The 23,691-nt window shown below is 42.5% G+C and overlaps 2 protein-coding genes across 7 annotated transcripts in view; one reads left to right on the top strand and one right to left on the bottom strand.

The window, feature by feature from the left end:
• The window catches only part of rbm33a (RNA binding motif protein 33a), a 90,587-nt gene that overhangs the window by 33,151 nt on the left and 33,745 nt on the right, over positions 1-23,691 (bottom strand). For 5 of the 6 annotated variants that reach the window (XM_080793438.1, XM_080793440.1, XM_080793441.1 and 2 more), the window contains 4 exons: positions 23,050-23,211; positions 21,955-22,152; positions 21,047-21,135; positions 14,776-20,149 (listed from right to left, as the gene is read on the bottom strand). In XM_080793438.1, the coding sequence (XP_080649564.1) occupies positions 20,101-20,149; positions 21,047-21,135; positions 21,955-22,152; positions 23,050-23,211 (498 nt within the window). In that variant the 3' untranslated portion in view covers positions 14,776-20,100. Of the gene's footprint in view, positions 1-14,775; positions 20,150-21,046; positions 21,136-21,954; positions 22,153-22,429; positions 23,212-23,691 lie in introns of those variants that run through there. The other variant, XR_013966125.1, reaches the window with a different exon arrangement.
• On the top strand, positions 2,208-11,149 carry shha (sonic hedgehog signaling molecule a). Its single transcript, XM_080793398.1, has 3 exons — positions 2,208-2,823; positions 6,720-6,981; positions 9,390-11,149. Exons 1-3 carry the CDS (start codon positions 2,524-2,526, stop codon positions 10,109-10,111), a joined length of 1,284 nt encoding a protein of 427 aa, XP_080649524.1. The 5' UTR covers positions 2,208-2,523; the 3' UTR covers positions 10,112-11,149.

The following is a 23,691-nucleotide window of genomic DNA, read 5'->3' as shown; positions in this document are numbered from 1 at the left end:
GGAGGAATCAATTGGCATAATGACTAATTTGGGGAGAAAAAGGGGTACTCTAAATAAAACATTTACATAATTCACTGGATGATGTGGAGAGGAGACAGAGAGGGCTCTGAACTCTCCATCTCACCTCTTCCTCTCTGGGGTTTTGAGGCACCCATGTGACATGACAAGCTTAATCTCAGTGCTGTGACACCTGAACCCGAGACTCTGACCCCCAAACCACACAGACAGCTCCCTGGCCTCTCCTCCTCCATACCTCCACATCTCATGTCAGGGCAGTGTTTTAACAGGACCTCCCCATCAAAATGACTCGCTGAAATGTGGTCGGCTCAGACAACTCAAGATTTTTCTTTGGCATTTACTAAAAACAAAAACACTTCCATGCATTGCCTTGTTATTTGTATTTCCCCGTAATAACCTTTTGACACATGGTCTGAGGTTTTTCCATTGGTCTGAGGTTTACTGAGGGGTGCCAAGTGTATACTAACTATCTTTTGGGTATAAGATTTGGCCAAGATGATGTGTTCATGGTTGGTATAGTCACCCCTGCAGGTGCCTGGTCCTGGCTGAGGTCACCAAACTGGAGGGCAGCCAGTGTGGTTTTTAATGAGAAGACCTGTCACACCGGAGACTGCATGGCATTGCTGTCAGCACCTGCACTGCAATGAGAGTCAGTGGATAATCATTTCACTCAAGTCATTTATTTTAATGGCTGTTTTGTTACCACATAAATAAAATGCCCCTTTATTATTTAGACACTTCCACGGATCATATTCTATTAATTACATGATTGGCGATGTGCCATGAATGCTTCAAGTGTTCCAACTATAGTTTCACGTGTTTGGAATTCTCTAATGATGGAGGTTCATCATGGAAAACAGACAGCAACGTATATAACATTCTGTCTAAGGAAGTTGTCTTCAACTGATTTGCTGATATCTACGATCATACATATACATTTTAATGATTGGCGTTATTGGTGTTATTATTGATCCAGTTGCCACAGTTGTCTGAAACTATAATGACACTACACACTTGGGGATGACTGAGGGGAGAGACTCTCAATTAAGAGAAGATGCATGACACCTGTTAAGTTGGTCGCCCCCTGCAAACGCGCAATTTACAACAATTTAGCATCCCTCGTATAGCCTATACTAAACCTCTGGCTACATGACTTCTTCTGCCCAAGTATAGCTACACTCGTTTTAGGCTTACTAAATGATTTATTTCCAATAATCAATAACATGTCCTATAATTAAAACGCATGGCCAGCATGCAGAAGCGGGCTACATTTGCGGTTTGAGCCCGCATGTGCACAAGGATGAGACATATAACCATTAATAAAGTGGCTAATAGATACTTTATTAAATGGTTATCTCATCCTTAAGTAGCCACTGGCTAGACAGCCTATATAGTGCACGCAAAGGTGGGCGCGTGAAAGAGCTCGTATTGCGCGCGAGACACATCATCATTGCGTTGATTTGATGTTCCGCACATAGTTTTACAAAACTGCAAGAAAAAAAAGTATTTTACCTCTGCTCCAAAATCAAAACTTTTAAAGGATACGGCGAGTCAGTCTCCACTCAGTCCACTCTCCAAAGCAATTTATGGCCAGCACAATCATCCTAGCATAAAGCATTAGGCCTATACTGCATTAGCATACACAACTTAAGAGAACAGGGGGAAAGTAAAATTTCCCGATCCAATACCGTTTGCCATTATCTCTCATTGTATTTTCAACAAGGCAAGACGTGCTTTAATTGGCACAGGATTACGCGCTGCGCGCACACATTCTCATGGGAAAGCAATTCTGCACAAAAAAAATCGCAAAGCCAGTATACATCCGAATCACACCAAACCAAACAACTAAGTAGCTTTTGATTTGTATCCTTATCCCAGTGTGTCTCTGTCTTGTCTTGTGTGCTGCCGCTGCGTGCTATGAAATCAGGAATACGAGATGGTTAAAAAAAAAAAAAAAAAAGATTCGTGTGTAATTGATGTTTTCCCATGGTGGGGCCCCTCCCCTACAACACAGCCTCAGGTGGAATAAATCTTTTTAGATTTTTTTTTAACTCTTTTGTGGGATAAGAAGACATCAGAAGGGTTTGTCTGGGTGAGCCAATCAAGTCCCTCCCCTGCTATAGATCGCTTGCTATAATACATAGCAGTAAAAGCGGCCGCCTCGCACAAGCGGCTGTAGCTCCAGGAGACTCCGTCGCTAATTCCCACAGCCCTTTTTTTTTTTTTTTTTAAACCCCCCTCCACGTTAACAGCGACCCTCCTTCAATGTGCCCCGTTATCATTCCGCTGAGGCGTTCATTTCCGCACCTGCCACGGTAGTGATCAGGCAGTTCGGCCACTAGAGGAGGAAACAAGGACATTGTGGCAGCGGACGAGAAGCGAGCGCTGCTTGGGAGAAGATATAGAAACGTCCGCCGGCTGATAAGCTATATGAGTCTTTTTTAAATCTTCAGGGGAAAAAAGAAAAAAAAAAGAGGGGGAAAAAACCCACACACACAACCCAACATGCTGCTATTGACCAGAATCGTGGTGGTGGTTTTGGTATGCTTGTCTCTGGTGTCCTCTGGGATGGGATGTGGACCGGGCAGGGGCTACGGCAGGAGAAGACATCCGAAGAAGCTGACGCCTCTCGCGTACAAGCAGTTCATCCCGAACGTCGCGGAGAAGACGCTCGGAGCGAGCGGCCGATACGAGGGCAAGATCACGCGGAACTCGGAGCGATTTAAAGAACTAACTCCCAATTATAACACAGACATCATATTCAAGGATGAGGAGAACACGGGCGCCGACCGACTAATGACTCAGGTAAAAAGAACGAAAGAATACCTTTCCCTTTCCATCTCCTAAACGCACCATCACTGCGCACTGCAATGACCTGCTCGTCACGCCGAAATGCGCACTGAACTCTCAGCCCTGAGCCCATTAAACGTCAGTGTATTTATGTAGGCTTTCTGGTACAGCATGGGAGTTTTACAAGGTTTTTTTTCTCCCCCCCAGCGAATATATAGGAATCGCACTGGAGACGCGATGTGCAAGCGGGCAGTCAGGACAGGCGGCCTTGATGATTGTGGCAGCTTATTGAAATATTAATGTGGCCCCCTCCTCATATCTATATTTGTATCCGTGTGTGAGAGAGAGGCCCTAGTTGTTCTTTTAGGCGCACACCACTGTGTGCATGCAAAAGGATAGGATGCTGAAGATATTCCACGATTTGTAGCCTATTTAAGGTTTACATTCTGGTTTGGAATGCATTTCTCTCTCAATTCCAAGCCCCAATATATAGGGAGTATATAGGCTACAATCTGCAGCGCTTCAAAACAGCCGCTCTTCTGCATGCATGGATTGGCTCATTCAGACATAAGCTACTGTAATTCAGCCTTCCGCATGGTGTGTAGCGGTGCGTGAAAACATTGACATTTCTATCTGAATGTTCGGAACAGTATCAGTATATGGATGGCATGCTGCCAATCAGTGAATATAAGGCGCACAGACCATGCCTTGGGTAAATGCATTTGTTTACAAAATGAAAGATGGAATAGCATCGGTTTTGGCCCATTTTCTATCACAATCCAGTGTGTGTACTGTGTGCAGACATCATATATCGTTTACAATCCGCGACTATATCTTAGTGTGCATGCATGCAATTAATGATAAAATTGTATAGGCCTGGCTGTAGGCTATACATGTTACACGGGCGAGACTTTGGAGATATTATTTTAATCTATATAGGCTCCAGAACACCTGCACGTAGCACAATTTTAGCAGTCAATTTCAACAAATCCAGGCGCCTGCATGGGGGTGATGTTGCGCAACGATGACAGCGCGGCCACCTTAACGTCTCAGTCTGGACTGAGAGCGGTGCGACGGTGATGGAGCCGTGCAGGCGCGCGCTAGCTGGGGTCCCAGAACCGTATACCTCGCGCCATCATCATGGGCACGAGCTCCGATTAAATATTCACTGTGCGTGCAGTCTGAACATCTCTGCTAGCTTCTCTCTGTTCTACGTCTATATAGGGTCTCTGCTGAACCACACAAATATAGAAATATATCAATAATAGCCTAAGTGTTTGGTCCTATAACGCTATCAATGTTGTTGGATCCCTCCTTGTCATCTCGATTTAAGAATAGTTGCGTGTTCCTGTTAATTGCTGCCTGCTCATATAGCACAGGAACCGTAAAGAATGTGCAGGCTACAATATATAACCATGTATGCAGGGTACTGGGTAGGCTATGTGTGGATGTATGTGGACATCCGATTCCTGCGTAAAATGGATGTTGGGCATCCTTCACTATAGGCAGGGCATGGACTTATAGCATATATGAACGTATGACCTTTGGGCAGCTAAAAAGGAGGCAATGCTATAGTTTTTAAATCGAAGCTTCATTATTATTTCACATTAGATCAGCTGATGACGCAATGGCTGTTTATTTAAAATCTAACAAAGGCAGGCATGCACCTGCAAAGGCGCCCACTGTATAACTCGGTATGCAGTAGCATTGTCACGTGGGTGTTCTGCTGTGCCAGAAGTCCATGTGCTTTTCCACGTTTATTTTTTTATGAATCCAGTGGCCCTTTTTTTTTTTTTTTTACTGTATGCGTAGATACAATGGAAAGGCTGATAGTCTATCTGTGTATACGATTCGTTGTCATCACAGATTTGACTGTGCAAAGCCGCAGCTGTAACTGTAATGAAAGAGATGGAACATGTGTCTGTTGTGGTTTCATAAGATGCATGGCACAAAATCAATGCAGTCTAGCCTTTCCTATAAAAACTTGATACCCGGCGGCGGGCTGGTTTGGAGTGAACGCTTGAATCAGCATCCAGGATTAAGACAGGCAGCTCTCTCTCCCGGGCGAGAACTAAAGAACGGCTTTGGAACGGGTCATTTCAATATTTTAACGGTTTTTTGCCAGTTGCCACATAAAGTAAATGAGCCTGACGACGCCACGTCAACCGACCAGCCACAACAAAACGTGCAAATGAATATGAATGCAGTGGTGTGTGTGTGGAATAGAGATGGGCTGGCAGGGTGTTTGCACTGACAGATACCTGTTAAGTGTTTCCTCTCTAACCGACTCGTTTGTGGGGAGATTAGCAGGGAGCTGCTTGCTTGCGGGTTGAATACAAAAGCGCCGGGGCTGGCCTGGGCGTCCCGCTGCGCTTCATGGTGGCTGAGCAGAATTTGGCTTAATTTGCGGCACACGACCTAATGCATTAATAAATAGTTTAAAGCTTTACGGCTCTTTTGACTCGGACAATCCCATTCAGAATGTGCAGGGCGAGAGAGATATTGCCCTTTTTATTCAACACATTCTACAAGTGCTGGCTGGGTCTTTACAAAACGATTAAACGGGTTTAAATCACTCTTAAACCGTTTTGCTGTTACACCATTGACACACGAATGAGCATTTGCACGATTAAAATTTAGGCTATACATTCACACAGGCCTATAAGAACATGATCAATTGAACAAAGGGTGCATGGCAAATGTGGGCCTATACGCATAATACGCGCACGGGCCTACTGTAGCATGACATGTCCTATAGGCCTATGTTCTTGGATATTTGTTTTTGTGCTCAAAGTTCTTCATAAGCACAGAAAAGCCCCCTTAAAACACGCCGATTTAAGTAGGCATGTCACGTCCCACGACGTTGCAGGACAGGGATAATTAAACTTTCACTCTCCCGTTGCAGTGAAAAGACTCTTTGTGGTGTTTTATTTGACATATTATGTCGAGAGCTGTTGTCTTGGAGAAGGCTAAGCATCTTCAGTCAGAGTGCATGCAGAGCAAATACTCGAATGACAAACTCCACGTTTTTGCTGCTGAAGATCAGCTTCATATCATCTGCAGATCAATTATTTATTCAAAGAATACAGACAGCTTGAAAGTAACTTACAAACGACTCATCGTTTTTGCGGCCTTAATTCGTGCTCATGAATTTGTGATTATATCAATTCATGCATGGTGTGTGTTGAGAGAAAGAAGGGACATTGGTCGCACCTCGTCCAACCTCATCCAAGACCAAATTAAGATCCATATGTTATAGGCCATGCAGTGAAGCGAATGCGGTGACTTATCAATATTTCATCAGCAGCTTTCTTATCTGAGATGTGCCCTCGGACTCCGCCAGAAAATAGCCTGCAAGCTCAGACTCCAGAATCCTTTGTCACCCCACTTTTCACATAGTGCTGCTACTTACTGTGGCAAAGTATATGTGACTAGTACACCTTGACTTGTCAGATCAGATCAGATCACAACTTAAGTCAAGTTTAGTTTTAGGCCAGTGGTTCTCAAAGTGTGGCCCAGGGACCACCAGAGGTCCTTGAGGGGGTTCCCAACCAAATGTGTTTAAGCATCAAAATCAGTTAAACTACATTGGCTATTTGAAAAATATATAAAATATACAAGCTATACCAACTGGCACCGGGGATGCATTGCGAGATTGTACTGCTTTATTTTATTTTCAAGGGATTCTTGAGAACATCAAACAGGTGAAGAAATGTGGAATAGTGTTGAAACATTTAAATAACACTAATCCCTGCATGGCACAACATAATATTCTGATGGGAGGGGGGGGGGGGGGGTCCTTAGCCAAATACACATCCATTTGGGAGTCCTTGACGTGGACAAAGTTTGAGAACGGTCTGGTTTCTAGGCTATAATGGGTTGACTAATTGATCTATTTGCCTCCCCTGCAGAGATGTAAAGACAAGCTGAACTCCCTGGCCATCTCCGTCATGAACCAGTGGCCCGGCGTGAAGCTACGGGTCACCGAGGGCTGGGACGAGGACGGCCATCACTTCGAGGAGTCCCTCCACTACGAGGGCAGAGCCGTGGACATCACCACCTCCGACAGGGACAAGAGCAAATATGGCACCCTGTCCAGACTGGCGGTGGAGGCCGGATTCGACTGGGTCTATTACGAGTCTAAAGCCCACATCCACTGCTCTGTCAAAGCAGGTAGGGCTCATTAAAGACATATATATGTAAGAAAAACACCTTAAATAGCCATCACGAAGAAGATACTCGATAAGTATATGATTTATGAACGTCGAATTTCCACAAAGGCTATACAATTAGCCTACACATTATATAGGCCTACTTATATAATGCTAAAACGTCGGATCTCCACTGGCCCTTGAATGGAATTTAAATGGTAGAGGATTGTCGCTTTCCTCCATTAGTAGACCTATGTCTAATGTCTGATATTAGTCCTATACCTGCACATGAGCATGCCTGGTGAATTCTGACACAAAAATATAATTATAAGCCCGCATAGCAGGAATGGCTATTGAAATGTATTTGTTTGTTTGACATGGTTCTTCATTTGTACTATTATAGTGACCTATATATTATATATTTTTGGGTCAGCTAAATCCTTGCCAAAACAAAACCACCTAACTAAAGTCGTCGGCTATTTCCACGCTATATATAAAAGTTGGGAAAGTTCTTAACACATTAACAAGTATAGTCCCAATGAAACAATTAACTCGATTCACAGTTATAATTTTGACATAGCCTATACTTGCCCTACTAAAGCCCTAGAGTAAATTATTTGCCCTATATAGACTAATTTATTTGCCAAATTGTCCAATATAAGACCGTTGATTTTGTAATTAAATCCACATGCATGGACACGTTCCATCGTGTTATTGGCATTTGGCATCATATCTCATGCAGCGTCGCGTATTTCCTGATCTTACATCGCCCCACACTGTCTCGTTGTGGGAACCACCAGGTCTGACGAGGCTCCTTTAGTGCACTGCATGGGGGAAAGTAACTAAGTACATTTACTTAAGTACAATTTTGAAGTAGTTTTTATTTAACCTGAGTTTGCAATTTGCAATATTTTTTTTACTTCTACTCCACTACATATCAGATTCAAATATTGTAACTTTTAAACTCCACTATGATTAGAAAATTCTAATAGGCCTACTATAATATAGTTACTTTATTGTTACAAAACAACATTAACCACTTCAACCCTAAAAATTATGCTGAGAGCTTATAGATCTGCTATATTAATATTTTAATACGTATATTGTGAAACAACATTCTGCAAGAGTACTTTTACTTTTGCTACTTAGTATATTTGATGCCAATACTGTTATATGCCTACTTTTACTCGTTTTTTTTACTTACTTGTAATTGCAGTATTTCTACATTGCAGTATTGATACTTTCACTTAAGTAAAAAGAAAACTGTAGCCTACATTTCCCACCACTGCTTCATGTGACCTATTGGAGAAAAAATAAATAAATAAAAGGCAGACAAAGATAATGAAAAGCGAAGGATATAGCTTCAAACTTAATTGCCTGAAATGTAGTAGGCTTATTTCTACCTGCTCTTCTCGTATAAATCTAAGAATATTCGTTTCGCCAAAGCTACATTTTATCGAAAACAGTATAATCAACTTAATTGGTCTATATAGTAACAACATGGTATAAATGATAAAGTCCTTACATGGGTTATACAACTTTATGAGGCTATTTCTTTGGTGTATATTCCCTCTAAGAGGCTCCGAGTTTATTGTAAATCCCTTATTTATAATTCAGGACACACGTCTGGAGATCATGGCAGGCCCTATAGCCCACGTGTCATTGGGGGTCATGCGGCTTTATACCAAAGGGATTTGGCTGAACAATGTTGAATTCGTTTGAGTAAACCAGGTTTTAAATTATCACCTTATTTCATGAATCTGGAAAAAAAATAGATTAAAAGCCTAAATTAAGAGCAGGACACCCTCACTCTGTGTTCCAAGGACAGCGTGATGGAGAGTGGAATGTGGAATGAGTTCTGCCGAGGCCCAAATTATTGTCATCAAGACTGTCAACAAAGCAGTTAGATGTGATAGAAAGAAAGGGGGACATTGATGTCGCACACAACAGAAAGCGTTTAAAGTCTGGGCCCTCATTTAAATTCAAATCTACATCTACAAGAGAGAGAGAGGGGCTTGGAAAAGTGGCTTCCCTGTGTAAATAGTAGCTGTGGCCGCTCTTTTTCTCTCTCTGAGAGTCTCGGCTATTTGTGTGAATTGTCGCATAGGGGTTTCTGCACCTGAGTCAATATAGGAAGAGCTGGGAAAGGCGTTAGAGTTCTTTACCAAGAGTAGTTGGAATCCACAAGCTTATGCCCCGCGCTTTATTGTTTTCTTAATTAAGAATAGATGAGCCAAGGGCTTTCAGCTTTTACTCGCCTCAGACGTGCCAATACACATTTTGGCATGGAGAAGCCAAACAGGTATCATTGTGCGATGCATATGGCCCCACTGCGATACAAAGGCAGATAATAATACAATAGCCTGCCCTGTAATAAATAGATTTCCATTCGACTGACAAAAACGAATAAATAATCCTTTATTTCCACAGAAAACTCGGTGGCAGCGAAGTCGGGCGGCTGCTTCCCAGGCTCCGCGTCTGTCACACTCCAGGATGGACGGAGGAAGCAGATCAAGGACCTGCGGGTGGGCGACAGGGTGCTGGCCGCCAACGACAAGGGCAGCCTCGTCTACAGCGACTTCATCATGTTCCTGGACAGAGACACGGCGTCCATGCGAGAGTTCTACGTGATCGAGACAGAGTCCGACCAGAAGATCACGCTGACCGCGGCGCATCTCCTCTTCGTCGCGGGGGGGAACAGCAACGCCACGGACAAGGCGCCAGCGGCGGCGCGCACGACGCGGGCGGTGTTCGCCAGCGACGTGCGACCCGGCCAGAGCGTGTTCGTGTTTGACGGCGCGCGGAGCCGCCTCGAGGCCGTGACCGTCCGGCGGATTTCCACGCGGGAGCAGGAGGGCTCCTTCGCGCCGCTGACCGCGCAGGGCACCATTGTGGTGGACCAGGTGCTCGCGTCGTGCTACGCGGTGATCGAGGACCACAGCCTCGCGCACTGGGCTCTGGCGCCGGTCCGCTTCGGCCACTGGCTCTCCTCGCTGCTCTCGACGCCATCATCATCATCATCGCCACAGTCCCTTGTGACGTCACAGAAGGACGGGGTGCACTGGTATTCCAAGGTTCTATACGAGTTAGGAACATGGCTACTGGACAGCCACACGATTCATCCACTTGGGATGTCAATATACTCGAGTTGAAAACCTTTTTACTACAAAGGACAAAACAAACAAAAAAAAACACAAGACTAATGTAGGACGATGAAACAATATAGTAGATTAAAAACGAGAAAAAGACAGACAAAGGCCCCCCAGCGGAGTTGGGATATTTATTTCAAGTGACTTTTACATGATGATGTGTCCCTTTCAAAGAATGAATGGAGCCTTAAAACAGTTTTTCTTTGAATAATTTATTCTCATGCGAACTCTGCCGGTGTCACACAAGATGGATTCTAAAAATGGTGTGACGCGGCAAATTGTGCATAATCTATTTTTGTATGTATCTCAAGTAAAAAGAAAAAAAGTGCAAAGAGAAAGAAGAACTGTGTAGGAAAGGAGCTATAACTTTCTTGACAGGTTGTAATGTTTCTTGTGCATAATGTTGTGTGTGCAAACTGACTGTTATATTTTGGGGAGAACTGAACAAACTTCGCGCGGGGTTCCATAAATTATATTTTTATACAACAGAATTGTAAATTAGATTTTGACAGATCGTTACCGAATCACATTTCGTTATTTGAAATAGTGTAAGATATTGAGAATATATTTTAATTTAAATACAGTAGTTGGGAAAAGTATTGGAAATCTTGTACTGGCGTTTTGTTTGTTTATTAAGAATTCTATTATTTTGAAGACTGTTTCATTTAAGTTGTCAGAGTGGGACAGATATTCTGCCTCATGTCTACATCCTCTGCTTACTTTCTCTTTTCTGTTTCTTTCCTCTCTGAGAAAATATAAACTGCACATTCTGGCAATTCAAACAGTATAAGTAGAATAAAAAAACGTTTTTTGTTGAATAAATTAATAAGTAACTCCTGTAAAATTTACTAAAATGTATTTTTCTTTTCATATTTTGTAATAGGGAAATAGTTTTATAGAAATTACCATGCGGCAGATGCACAGTTTGGATAGTATATATAGCAAAGAAGACCATACCAGTTAACTTTCATAACAGGGCGATGTGTCAAAAATGTCTAGAGTTTATTATTTATATGTTTATTACAAAATGAGATAAAGAAAATATTCAAAACTGCAGTTGTTACATGTCTTTGTCTCAAGCTGTTATAGCCTAAACCACATTGAAGTGAGAATATGATTTATGGGGAAATAGTTTATTTATTCACTTCATGTATGAAGATATACAGGTCTATATAGCCTACTAAGACGTGCAGTGTTTATCTTTTCATGAACACTATATATTATCCAGACTTTTTTAACGAATAGCCCACAACTTTCATCTCTCATTGTAAAATCGACAGGAAGTTTTCCATTAAAAATGCACTCGAGCATACATAGGCCTATAGCTCTTGATTTCACGCCAAAATAACTTATAGCCAGGTATGACTATGTTCAATAGTGTTACTGGCAGAAAAGTCTTTGAACTATACCTTTAGCATGCTTGCGAAATGTTGAGACCCCGTGTCAAATTTAACGAGGTTTGCCCTCCGCAAATAACTTCTGAAAAACCTGCAGACAAATTAAACAGAACCGTGTTTGTCAGTCTTAAATCTGCTTCACAGCGGCAGTCCTGTCTGCTTGGTGAGGTCAGATTTCTCTATCAAACGACAGCACAAGCACTAAGGCGAAGGCAATTGATAAAACATTACCGCAAGCCTTAGTGATAATACGCCAGTCACTTGACAGCAGCATTCAGCTGAACGAGGTCGACATCTCATTATATTGTATAAGAGCGACACCATGTGGTTGAGAGAGAGAACTGTCCGTTCCCTGTGCGTTGATTAAAAAAAAACCTCAATGAGCCTACTGTCACGAAAAGCTGGGAAATGTATCATAGAAATAAACAAACTTACACTAGGGACATGACATGAGGTGTACATGGGTTTGTTAGTCATTAGTTTGTCTATATAAAAAATACTTGCCTAATGATGAAAAAGTCACACACACACACACACACACACACCCCTCCTAAGCTTTTTTTTTTTTCAACTTTTCATAATTCTTCAAGGTCTTTCCAAATGTTTCAAAAATAGCAGATCTATAAGAAAAAAAAATAGGATAAGGCAGAGGTTAAACAGTCAATGTAGCTGAACGACCCCTGGTGGTCCCCGGACCCCACTTTGAGAACCAGTGGCCTCGACCAAACAAGTGCATATAGGCTACACCACTGACAAGTGCAAAATATTATTAAAATAACTGATTAATAGAGTGAATTATTCATGGCAAAAGAAATACCCTGGCCTCATGCAGATTTATCAAAGGCAGAAAGGAAAACTGAACCTCGGGTTTGCGAACACTGTTGTAACATGAATAGGAATTCCACTTCCTTCTCCCCAGTTGACTACATTGTGTTGTGCTGTTGATACTGTGAGGTGGAAACTTGGGAGGGGACAAAGCGGCCCGTCTCTTCCAGAGCCATGACCTTGGGTCTCTCGAGAGATACAAAGGCACCCGAGCGAGAGCATTCCACAGAGCAGGTAAACAGAACCCCTTTCTAATCCCTCCGGAGGCCCTCCTCGCGTCTGCTGGAGAGTTGAGGAACGGCTTCTACAAATGTTGACATCTGCAAACATGGAACAGTCTGCCTCTCTCTGGAAAAGCACAACGTCCCTCCCCCTGTTTCTAAGCGGTGTGCTGGATGGTGCACAAACGGTGGTACCGCACCGGAGGCAACCACTGGAGGTAGGCCTACTGACCGAAGTCATCAGGACACACACACACACACACACACACACACACACACACACACACACACACACACACACACACACACACACACACACCTTTGATCTGGATCAACAACAATTTTTCATGCAAATACTTGCACAACTGAGAAAAGAAGTGACCCCTGCAATTATATTAACCAAAAGTGTTCACATCAGCTAGTACCAGTGGCGGAAACTCCGTGGGTTCAGAGGCGCGATTGAACCCCCTGGCATTTTGGCAAAGGCGCGACTGAACCCACTGCATTTTGGCAAAATATATCTATATGCACTAACAGTAAATTATGCACCCACTGACTGTCCACTGAAATTCCCCCTCCCCAGTGGTCATGTTGTCATGCACGTAGTCACACATACCTTTACGAGGGGTTACATTACAAGATAGGTGTTGGGCCGCCGCGCATGCCGCATTCAAATGCTAATAAGGTGGCTTTTGTTCGAAAAAACAAAACTCGTTTTTTGGGGGGGGCTGCTTGAACCCCCTGCCGTTATAAGAACTTTCCGCCTCTGGCTAGTACGCTACACAGAAAATCCTGGCAATTTTTTTAGCCCTACTGCCTACCGTCAATGCGCCGCATTATCACGGCCCGGTTAAAAACGAGAATGATACACTCCATGAACTGACCATAGACAATATCCCCTTTACAGCTCTCTTTATTAACGAATATAAGTCGCCACAATCGCCAGCCTATACACGTAGGACTGGACAGAAAGAGCTAGTGCAGAGAGTACAGACAATACCATACTAGGCTGTTGCGCTGCGCTCTGATGCCCTCTCCACGCCGCGCACGGCGCACCGTGGCCCATGAACAACAATAACTCCACGTGGACCCACGACGACCCACGTATGAATTAGATAGTTTTCCTATAAGAAATGGCACGGCGGCCATCCTTGCAGGCAGTGACAGTAACATAATGAGAATCCTGTAGGCTGTGTAACCTGTTCATTTTGGGGGGCATCATCAACAACAGCCTGTTGATGATGAATGATACTATGAAACTTAACAATTCATTTACTAGTCTAGTACTCACCTAATGACGCCGCCACGGAGGATATACCATGTTTAACGTAATTCCAAAGTGTTTAGCCTACATTGTTTAAGTCATAGACGCATGCGGTTTTCATGAACTTTGGCTAAAAGCATGTTGTTGTTATTATTCCACCACCCGGCACCACTACCACCGTCATGGCTGCTGGCTACAACCGAAACTTCCTCTTCCTCTTCAAAATAAAAGCTACTTGTAACAATACTTTTATTTCTTAAGTGAACTACAGGATGTATAGTACATGGTATAGTGGGCTTGGAAGGATAAATCACACAGAAGGCAGGAGAAATAAACTCTGCAGACATTCGGGGCTTTATTATTTTTAAATCTTGCCAACAGAATGAACAGGGACACATTATAGTAACGGGATTACTTTGTTGGAAATGTAACTAAGGAACTAACTACTAAATTGAAAAACTAACAAGTTACTTTATTCCGTTACCAATAAAAGTAGTCCCTTACATAAGTACATAACGCCGTTATTAATAGCGCCGTTACACCCAACACTGTTCCCAAACTACTTTTTAATTTCAAGGACCCACATAATGTGTAGTTTCAGAGTTAAAGACCTGCAAGGGTCCATTTGAGAACCACTAACTGTAGTGTCCCAGGGGTCCATTTGAGAACCACTAACGGACGGTAGTGTCCCAGGCCTCGGAATGTCCTGCGACTCAGACTACTGTAGGCTACAAATGGCCTCAAAACCATTCCCAGAACTGTAGTTCTTAAGACATGTCCTAATCTCACAATCCAAAGCTCCAGGTCTGGGTTTATACGTTCTTTTTCAGTACAAGACTGGTTTAGATGCTGACAGTTTCCAAACACTGTTGATTCTAAGTTTGACCTTATTTTTCAATGACCAAAACAAGAAAATAAATACAGTATAGATAAGTGAGTATAGACGAACAAGAATTGTCATTTATAAAATCATCTTTATTTTAGTTAGTTTCCATTATGAAACAAGGTATAAACTCTGCATCTCTTTTTGATAACATACAATTCAATGCATGGCATCGGATAACAAATGTTATGACAGAATAACTTATACAAAATAAAAAAACAAGCAACCTCGTGACGTCACCCATGAAAACCTCAAAAAGAGTTTGAACAACAGGTCATTTTCATCAACAGTTCCACTCAATATTCAGGTCAGTTTGTCAAGTACATTAGCCGTCATGTTTGAACAACTTCAGTCACTGTCAGGTGCACAGTTTCCAACATGAGGAAGTGGTGTCTTTTTCAAAAAAGATCCAACAGTACAAAGCGTGCCAAGAGAGCTGGCATGACTTTGGCGGAGTGGAAGCCAAAAAGAGTGTCTTTTACAGTTACAAGTGCCTGATCTGAGAAGCCTGGCGTCGTCACAGAGATGGAAACCTCCATCCACTGGGCTAAAAAACAATGGTAATCCAGGTAGTCCGCCCTGCTTGATATGAAAGACTTAAGCCTAATTTATGCTCCGTCACACGATGGTGTCACGCGCTGAGAATGGCCAAGAATGACAGACCTACAAGCTCACAGCACGTCGTATCCGCGAGGCGTTGCGAGCTGGTAGTCTAGGTCGGCTAGTCTCAGCGTGCAACACTGTCGCGTGACAAAGTATGAAATCAGGCTTTAGGGTTCAATTCAACAATGGCAGCAACAAGGAAAATAAGTTTAGTCAATGTCAATTCATTACAGGAAGAATACATATGAACTGATGTGGCAGAGTTGAGAAGTATCTCGCCATATTATACAGTTTATATGGAAGTAAACACAAAAAATGAACATCTTCGGTTATAGGTCCATGGCCACCAACCTGCAAAAAGGACTGAAAGCACTGTTAGAATGGTAAAAAAGACGAGGACTTCACAAAGCATGATTGCTTCTCAAGCTGGAAAACAGCTTTGTACAAGTTTTTAAGTTTAATGTGCAAATTGAGTTAAGAAAAGTGTACAATTTGTTTATTATTTATATAATGCACTGCTTAGATCATGCTTTGTGACATTCCTCTTATGCTTCAGTAAAGGTCATCTCACCTAGAGAAATGGGAGAAAATGATTAATTCAGGAGGACGCAGCAGCAGCAGCAGTGGACCATGCTCCCAACCTGCAAAATCAAACTCAGTGCCATCAAATGTACCTGATAAAAAGAAACAGTGTTGTGGGGAAAAAATAAAATACTGATTATTTCACACATTACTAGTTGACATTTTGGATGGTGATTGTCAAGTCCCCAACATATAGCTTTAAAAAAAAAACGTAATATCAAATTGCTTAATGGACAATGAAGCCTATTTGTACTGAACAACCAAATAATTCAGGACTTATTTTCAATAGAAAACAACCTGATGTCAAGGTAAAACAGTATTTTAGGCCAACCAAGTAGTGTTAGAATAGTATATAGAATGTGTAAAAATGTATCTATAAAATGTATCCTCTTAAAATAAAAAATGTACAAATATGTTCTATTACATGTTATGTCTTACGTGTGTAAATTAATCTTCCTAAAATGAAGATACAAATGGGTTCAATATGAACCTGTTCTGGCATTACAAGACAGTCTTGTCTTGTAATGATGTTACCATGTATGGCATTGCCAAATACTCAATTAAAATCCATGGGATTCACTAAACTAAACTATAAAATGAAAGGACATTTCATCCAAAAATGTAATGCATAGCATCCAAAGTAGTAGATAGCATTGCATATCTGAGGTACAATGACTACTGTATCATTTTAGCTCAAAACACAAAAGGAATAAAACAAAGAAACAAAGAAAATAAAAAATCAGTACCAATAAAAAAGTCAGTTGGTGACATAAGAACAAGTTACAACTAAGAATATACAAAAGCATTTTCAAACATGCAACCTCTTAAACTTTACAAGAAGTTTAGGAAGCCACCATGTAACATCCAAAAAGCGCACACACATTTTTAGACCTTGTGTACTGTCATATTTGTAAGTGCTTCAATATCTAGTACTAATTTTAAGGTATTTGATCCTATTATTTTTGTAACCTTGTGTATAGTATACATTTAAATAATCCGCAATCAAGAATTTAAAGGGAATACCAATGAATTTAATCATTTCCATATGCCCATTAGGCCAGCCCAATGAGTATTTATCAACATGAACTCCTCCAATCTGGTTTCTCAACTGTGATGTCATCACGATGTAACGTATGGTCTAAGGTGCATAAATAATAAATATGATATAATAGGATAATAGGGTACCGAATTAAAAGACTTCACTTATAATACCCAAATCATGATAAATATGAATCCACTCAATCCAGTACTACTAGTTCCAGAAAAGCTGCATCATATTGAACTCAAAACTAAAATGATGTCTTGGTCAAGGAAGATTATTAAGGGTGGTGCAGCAATTACCTAATGCAACTAAACTCATGTACCGAGTCATTATTGGGCACATATATTCACAGAGCATGCATGTCACGCAGTACATCAGTATGACATCACAGATCAATACGCTGGTCAAAATAGTCTCTCATTTCGGACAATGGAAGACAGCCGTCAATTGCAAATCTCGCACAACCTTCTTCCTGAGAGGAACACAATTTTATGGTAAAATCCAATGGCATTCCAATCTTAATGTTGAATGAACTTGTGTAATCACTATATTTAGTTTTTGTCTGTAAATGAGACGTTTAGAAAAACTCATTTGTTGTGTGTCAGGCATTGGAAAATTGTTAAAATCTCATAGTACTGACAACTGGGGCAAGGGAATGCCAGAGATGTGAAATACAGTACTGAATACTTGCGACAACAAATCAGCAGCTCACACAAATAACCGTAAAACCACCAGGCAGACACATGGACATCACACACAAACACACATTTTTGGGCTAGAAAAGTTAACCGGCTTCACAATACCTGCAAGGTCATGGTACATTGGGCCATATTTTTTTATTATTATTTTTCTTCTCCCTTTAATTAAAATGTTTTCATAGATCTATAAACAGAAATGTGGTGCAATGTTCTTTGCTTTTGGTTCTACAATAAAGACTGGTTTGTCTGGACATTTATATAAAATGTTATTTTGATACATACAACACTTGTATTTGTTGAACTCAAAACATTTGGAAAATATGAACATTCAGTGAGAAGGGCTAGTCTACTTATGTACATGATCATGACTACACAGATAATGGTTGCCCCCTCGCTGCCTTTTTGACGCGTACTGTACACGTTAACCACTTTTGTCCAAAGCTGAATGAGTTTGTTAGTAGCACTAATTCTTCAAGTAATCTTTCAACTAAGAATTTGCATGCTGTAACACATGTAGACAAAAAATTTAACAGAAAAGAAAAAATACTTTAGAAAAACTATCGTGTGATCGTTTTGGGGAGAAGTAGAACACTGTAGTTGTTACTTGTAAAGTCATATCATAAACTGCACGGTCAAGGAAATGCTATGTATTTCCTGTGTGTATTCTATCTAGACAGCCAGTGACAGAAATTGATTAAAAAGTATTCAGGGGAGTAAAGTTATCGTCCGTGATTGATAAATTACATATTAAGCAGGCAATGCTCAGCCTCGGAAACAACCCTATGTTGAGTTGCAAATGTTAAAATGTAGTATTGTACAGTATATAGTACTATTGTACAAGTGAATGCGATTGACTACAACGCCTCTTTCCCAATGCATTCTTTGAAACAATTTAGCATTACTGGCTATGACTTTAAATCAAGAAAGTATATTTTCAAATTTGAAACGATTAAGCCAATACACCCGAGTGCCAAATATTTAAGGATGCCCCTAGCTTAGGCATCCCCACCTATGTATTTCTTTTAAAGAAAAAAAAATGTTTGCCTCTTTCGCTCCTCCACAGTATCTACAGTAAGGGCACATCTAACTCGGTGAAAAGGCATTTCAATTACCATCTTAAGGACGAGAAGAAGACATGTGCAAATGTGCTACATTGCATACTGCTTTGATTGCCAAAATAACTAGGTCAAGACTGTCTGAAATTGACTGTGTGAAATATAAGCCATTCCTAGTGATCTCCTATAAACCGATGAGGTATGTTAACGTTAACCAACCATATTCTAGTTCAGGTTATAATATTCCTAAAGAGGTTCAACTCTACAAAACTCACACACTCACTCCCTTCACACTACACGCAGAGCAGAATAGCAATAGGCGAACTATTCTGAAAACAAGTCATACAACTAAAATATGTAAAAGAAATCTACCAACAGAAATGTATTCCAGATTTCATAAATGTATTCACAGTATGAGTTACAAGACCCAATTAGATTTAAAACGACAGCAATTATCAAATGATGAAGTACAATTGATGGTGAAGGGCCTATACTACTCCAACGGAACATTCACATCAGTTTATCAGAGGAACCCAATTACGCAAAGAACGCTGCAAGAATTCACCAATTCTCTGGTCACAGAACTGACCATTCCCAAGACAACGGTAACTAGGAAAAAACGAATGCTACGTTTAGAGGCCCTAACAAAATGGAATTCAACCTCCTTAACGGTGTCAAACATTAAAATGGTCATGAACACAAAGTCAGGCCAGTATAATGCTTTAACAGAAGCTCTCCACTAGGCAGTGCCATTTAACAGAAAACTGGAGAGTGATCTCTACCTGAAAGGCCATGTTGGATATAACTTTCCACATTAGTTATGAAATACTGCCATCTACAGAAGGAAAAACGACACTGCCAAGGCGGAATCCATGAGAACGGGGTTCAACTGTTCCGGCATCCAAACCAAACAGCGGGCCGCAAATCCAAAGACGCATAACTAGGGTGGGAAATTATAGACGACTCCCCAAAACACTCTTAATCCTCAACACTTATATATTTTGTAATCGTTAACCTGACCGCTGAGAGGAGCAACCATTATCCCATGTCTGTGGCTACTTTATTGTCCATGCCAGGTGCACAAAGTGTTCCAACAAACTACAAAATAAAGCCACTGTCCGGTATCTTTCTTCTTATCCAGTGCCATTCAACAACACCAGACAATGGTTCAACAACCACAGGCAAGTGTGTGCCTACGTGGCTGACGCTTCTCATTGTTGGGTAAATGTTCGGGAGTCAGTAAATGATGAATGAAGATCGGAGCTTGTGCTGGGGCTTGAGCTAGAGAGCCGTAGAGCTTCGGTGAGTGCTAAAGGACACAGAGAGTTGGTCCAATGGCGTCCTTTGGCTGCACGCACGAGCCTCACACATCAGGAGACAGCCACCTCTTATCAGAGATCTCACTCTGCTCTATCTCACTCCTCATCCATCAATCAGTGACACGTCGATGTGGGATAAATCGATCATGTGCCTGTGTAATAACAGGTGACAAGGATAATTAACAGCGTAGTTTTTAGTCTGAAGCAGCACTATGTAGTTTGGGGTATCGGTGGCCATTTTGGACACAAACAACATGGCAGCCGACGTCTTTGACTTAATTACAGAGGAGTCTCTGCAACGCATGTCAGGGGAGGACGCGCTGTGATTGGCCAGTCTTCATTTTGACTGCCATTGTTGCCTGGGCAATGCCAGGATGAAACAAAATTTCTCCCCTATACACAGTAATACAGTCAAGCCCCTAGCAGGGACCCCCCTGTGTCTATACATTTATGGTAGGATGATTGTTATAGCTTAATCCCAGAACACTAAACCAGGGTGATTTTCACCCGGATAAAAATGTGATTTTCCATAACGTTGCTGCGGGTGGGTGGTTCCTTGGGTAGCTTCATGATGCCCAGTGACATCATAGCAGGTAGGTTTGTTTCCCGGCCCACATTCCTGTTTATTTCTACACACAGGTGTTCGGGCGAATTTCACCCGGGTTTAGGTTTACCTCAAATTGCGATTTATTGTATTTGGATGACAAATATTTTTAATGGAATTATTCGGGTAAAATATACCCGGGTTTAATGATGTGTGACAAAAGTTGGGTATTGTTCTAGCGTTTAAGATAATTCTGTGAGACTTATGCTATATAGTTGTGAAAAGGTTACATAGTGCTGCTTTAAAGAATGATGTCTTGCCGTCATGATCGAGCATCATGACAACAGAACCAGCAGTAGCTAAGCAGTTATCAAGACCATATCCGTCCATGCCGTGATTTCAGGTGTGTATTATTCTGGTTATACTACCACCGTCTTGTAACGTGTAACGTGACAATATGAATATTTAGCTAAACCGAGACACGCAATGATGGTGAAACCGTTACCTGTGGAAGCTCATCTGGAAACTGGAGGCATGCTGGGCGCTGGAGAATCTAGCAATGGCTTTCCTCTGCTGGGGCAGCATTTTGAACATCTAAACATGCAGGAAGGTGAAGACAAATGAGTTGACGCTGAAATAAAAAGATAATCAGGCATCCACCACAAGAGGGAGTGGGGGTGGTGAACAGAAAGAGGCTGCCTGCAATATTAAAAGTATCACACAGGGGGTGCTACATGATCACAGTAGAGGGATTTCATTACATGTGCTATGATGAACTGCCAGTGTGTGAAGACAGAACCCTTGCCTTCACAGAAAAACTGTCGGGTGGAAACCTTGTATGTCCTCGTTTGTGTCCTTGAGGGAACATCCTTGATCAATGTTTGAGGCAGCAAATTAACTTTGGATTGGAATAGCTCTTGTGACAAATGCATTGCCCGTTATTGGAGGGATGAAGGACTGCCAAGTAGGGACAGATGAATATATCATACATGGATGCTTGTATTCCTAGAAAATAAATAAATAAATTCACCACGATAAGGAAACCTAAACTATTTTTTATATCTGGGGCAGGTTCACAGAGTTTATGGATGTATAATGATGTTTATGGATGTATTCCATCTCGTTAAGAGTATGAGACACTACTTCTACTAATCTGTAATGTAATGCAAAAGCAATGTTAATGATCCTTTGAATATATGCATGAAGCTATGAATTTACCCAACATTTCTTTATTTTATACTTTTTCCCCAATCTGACCTTTACATATTCAAACCCATGTGGTAGGGAGGGGGGTTCATGCTTTTGTTTTGAGGTGGGGTTGTTTTGATTGTGTGCACATCAAAAAACATTTTACAATAAATTAATACATAAAGAAAAATGTCTGACAATGTAAACCACCTATGGAGCACTCACCTGTACAGGGCCAATGGAGTTGAGAAGGTTCTTCAGCTGCATGTCGGTGGTGGATGAGGAGAGGCCCTCTATGGACACCGTACAGGGACCCTCCGGGACCCTCGGGGCCTGTCGTGTGGACATCGGTCGTCCTCTGCCCATCGGAGCAGCAACCGGCCCCGCGCCTCCTCTACCTCGGCCCCGGCTCGGAACCACCACCTGTGCCCAAAAACCCAAGCCAAGAAGCCAACAGTAGGTGAGCGGAGAGAAAAAACGGGAATGGCAGAGGTAGGAAAGTGGGAAGGGATGGTGGGGGTGGTAGATGGGGTCGAAAAGGTGGATTAAACCCGTTGCTTATGCAAGGAAAAGTTGAGGTGTTAATCCTGTGAGAGTGCAGCTGTGCGGAGAAGACGTGTGTGACACGTCTACAAGGCTCTACTGTTTACCCGCACAAATGAAAATTTAAATAGAAATGTTCATGCAGGCTTTCTCAGACACCTCCGGGGTTCACTTGATTGACTTATCATATTCCTACATGCAGCGTTGCTGCCGCTGGCGCGAGCCGCATGAACGGAGTGACTGAGAGGTGTGTTTCTGGGAGCCGCCAAGACGGAGGGCGAGGAGGGAGGGAGATACCCTGCGAGGAGAAGAGGCAGAGAGAGAAGAGAGATATAGAAATAGAGAAGTGTGTGCGTGTGTTGTGGGGGGGTTGTAGGGGCAGCGTGTATTGAGAGAGAGGGAGTGTTCTGGTGGCTGCCTCTCGCCGTCAGAGTCAGGCGGTGTGGCGGGGGTCTGACAGCAGCCTGCTGGTGACAGGCATGGTGCAAAGAGACCAGGGGAGCCCGGCGGGGTTGTAGCACCCCGTGTTCCTCGGCACTCCCCGCTTGTCAATACTATGGCACCTGGCAACCTGTCCTGTCTTATTACCGCCGCCACTCGATTGGGATGTCTGCTGAACACACACACACACACGGAACATTGTGGGGGCATTTCAATCTCTCAGTCTCTCTGCCTCTACTGCTTGCCGGGTGCTGGACAGGGGTTTTCGCAGGTGACCGGCGTAAAGGAGAGGGTTTCACCCCCGCCGCCGGTCCCAACTCGCTGTCTGTGACGTACTCTGTTGTGTTGAGGGTTGGCACTTGTTGTGGTCCCTCGGCCGGCTTGGGCCGCCAAGACCGCGCCTTGGTGCTGCACCGGCAGCGTGACCTTCCTCTGTGGTCCTGGTTGGGAGAACTGAGGTATCGCCCGGATGCCCTGCTGTGCTGGACCAACGCCATCCTGCGATAACAAGAAGACGAGACTCCGTTTAAGCATCTCAATCATCCATGCAACCTGCGTCTCATGCCATCATCATATTCACAACAGCCATTCAGCTAAAAGTGTCATGTTTTATGGACAATACAGAAGGCCACAACCACTTGAGACAGTCAGATCGCCATCAGACCGTCTTGCGACAGTCCACCGAAAAGATGGGGGAAAGAATGAGGGATCAGTCCCAACAAGGTGACGGTCTCATTATCAAATAAAGTCACAGGCGCACGCACGCACGCGGGGAGGAATTGAAGGTCGTCTCTCCACCTCCTCCCTCTGCAGAGAGATGTGACAGATCAATACAGGAGGGGGAGGGGGGGAGACATATCTCTGACCTGTCCCCAGTCGGGAGTAAATGGATTAATCCCTTCTATAGAAATCACAGCTCCTGATTGCACCCATCACATGCTAAGCTGCATTACACTGGAACAGAGACTTGATGTGTAC

Source organism: Protomyctophum bolini (genome assembly GCF_963924005.1).
Source record: "Protomyctophum bolini genome assembly, chromosome: 21".
In the NCBI taxonomy this organism is placed as follows: Eukaryota; Metazoa; Chordata; class Actinopteri; order Myctophiformes; family Myctophidae; genus Protomyctophum; species Protomyctophum bolini.
Note: the sequence above shows the minus strand (reverse complement) of the source record. Positions and strands in the feature narration are given on the sequence as shown.

Coding starts and splice junctions, on each gene's coding strand:
- shha (XM_080793398.1), top strand. CDS start 2,524: ATGCTGCTATTGACCAGAATCGTGGTGGTGGTTTTGGTATGCTTGTCT. Junction 2,824..6,719: donor CCGACCGACTAATGACTCAG/GTAAAAAGAACG, acceptor CCTCCCCTGCAG/AGATGTAAAGACAAGCTGAA. Junction 6,982..9,389: donor CCACTGCTCTGTCAAAGCAG/GTAGGGCTCATT, acceptor TTATTTCCACAG/AAAACTCGGTGGCAGCGAAG.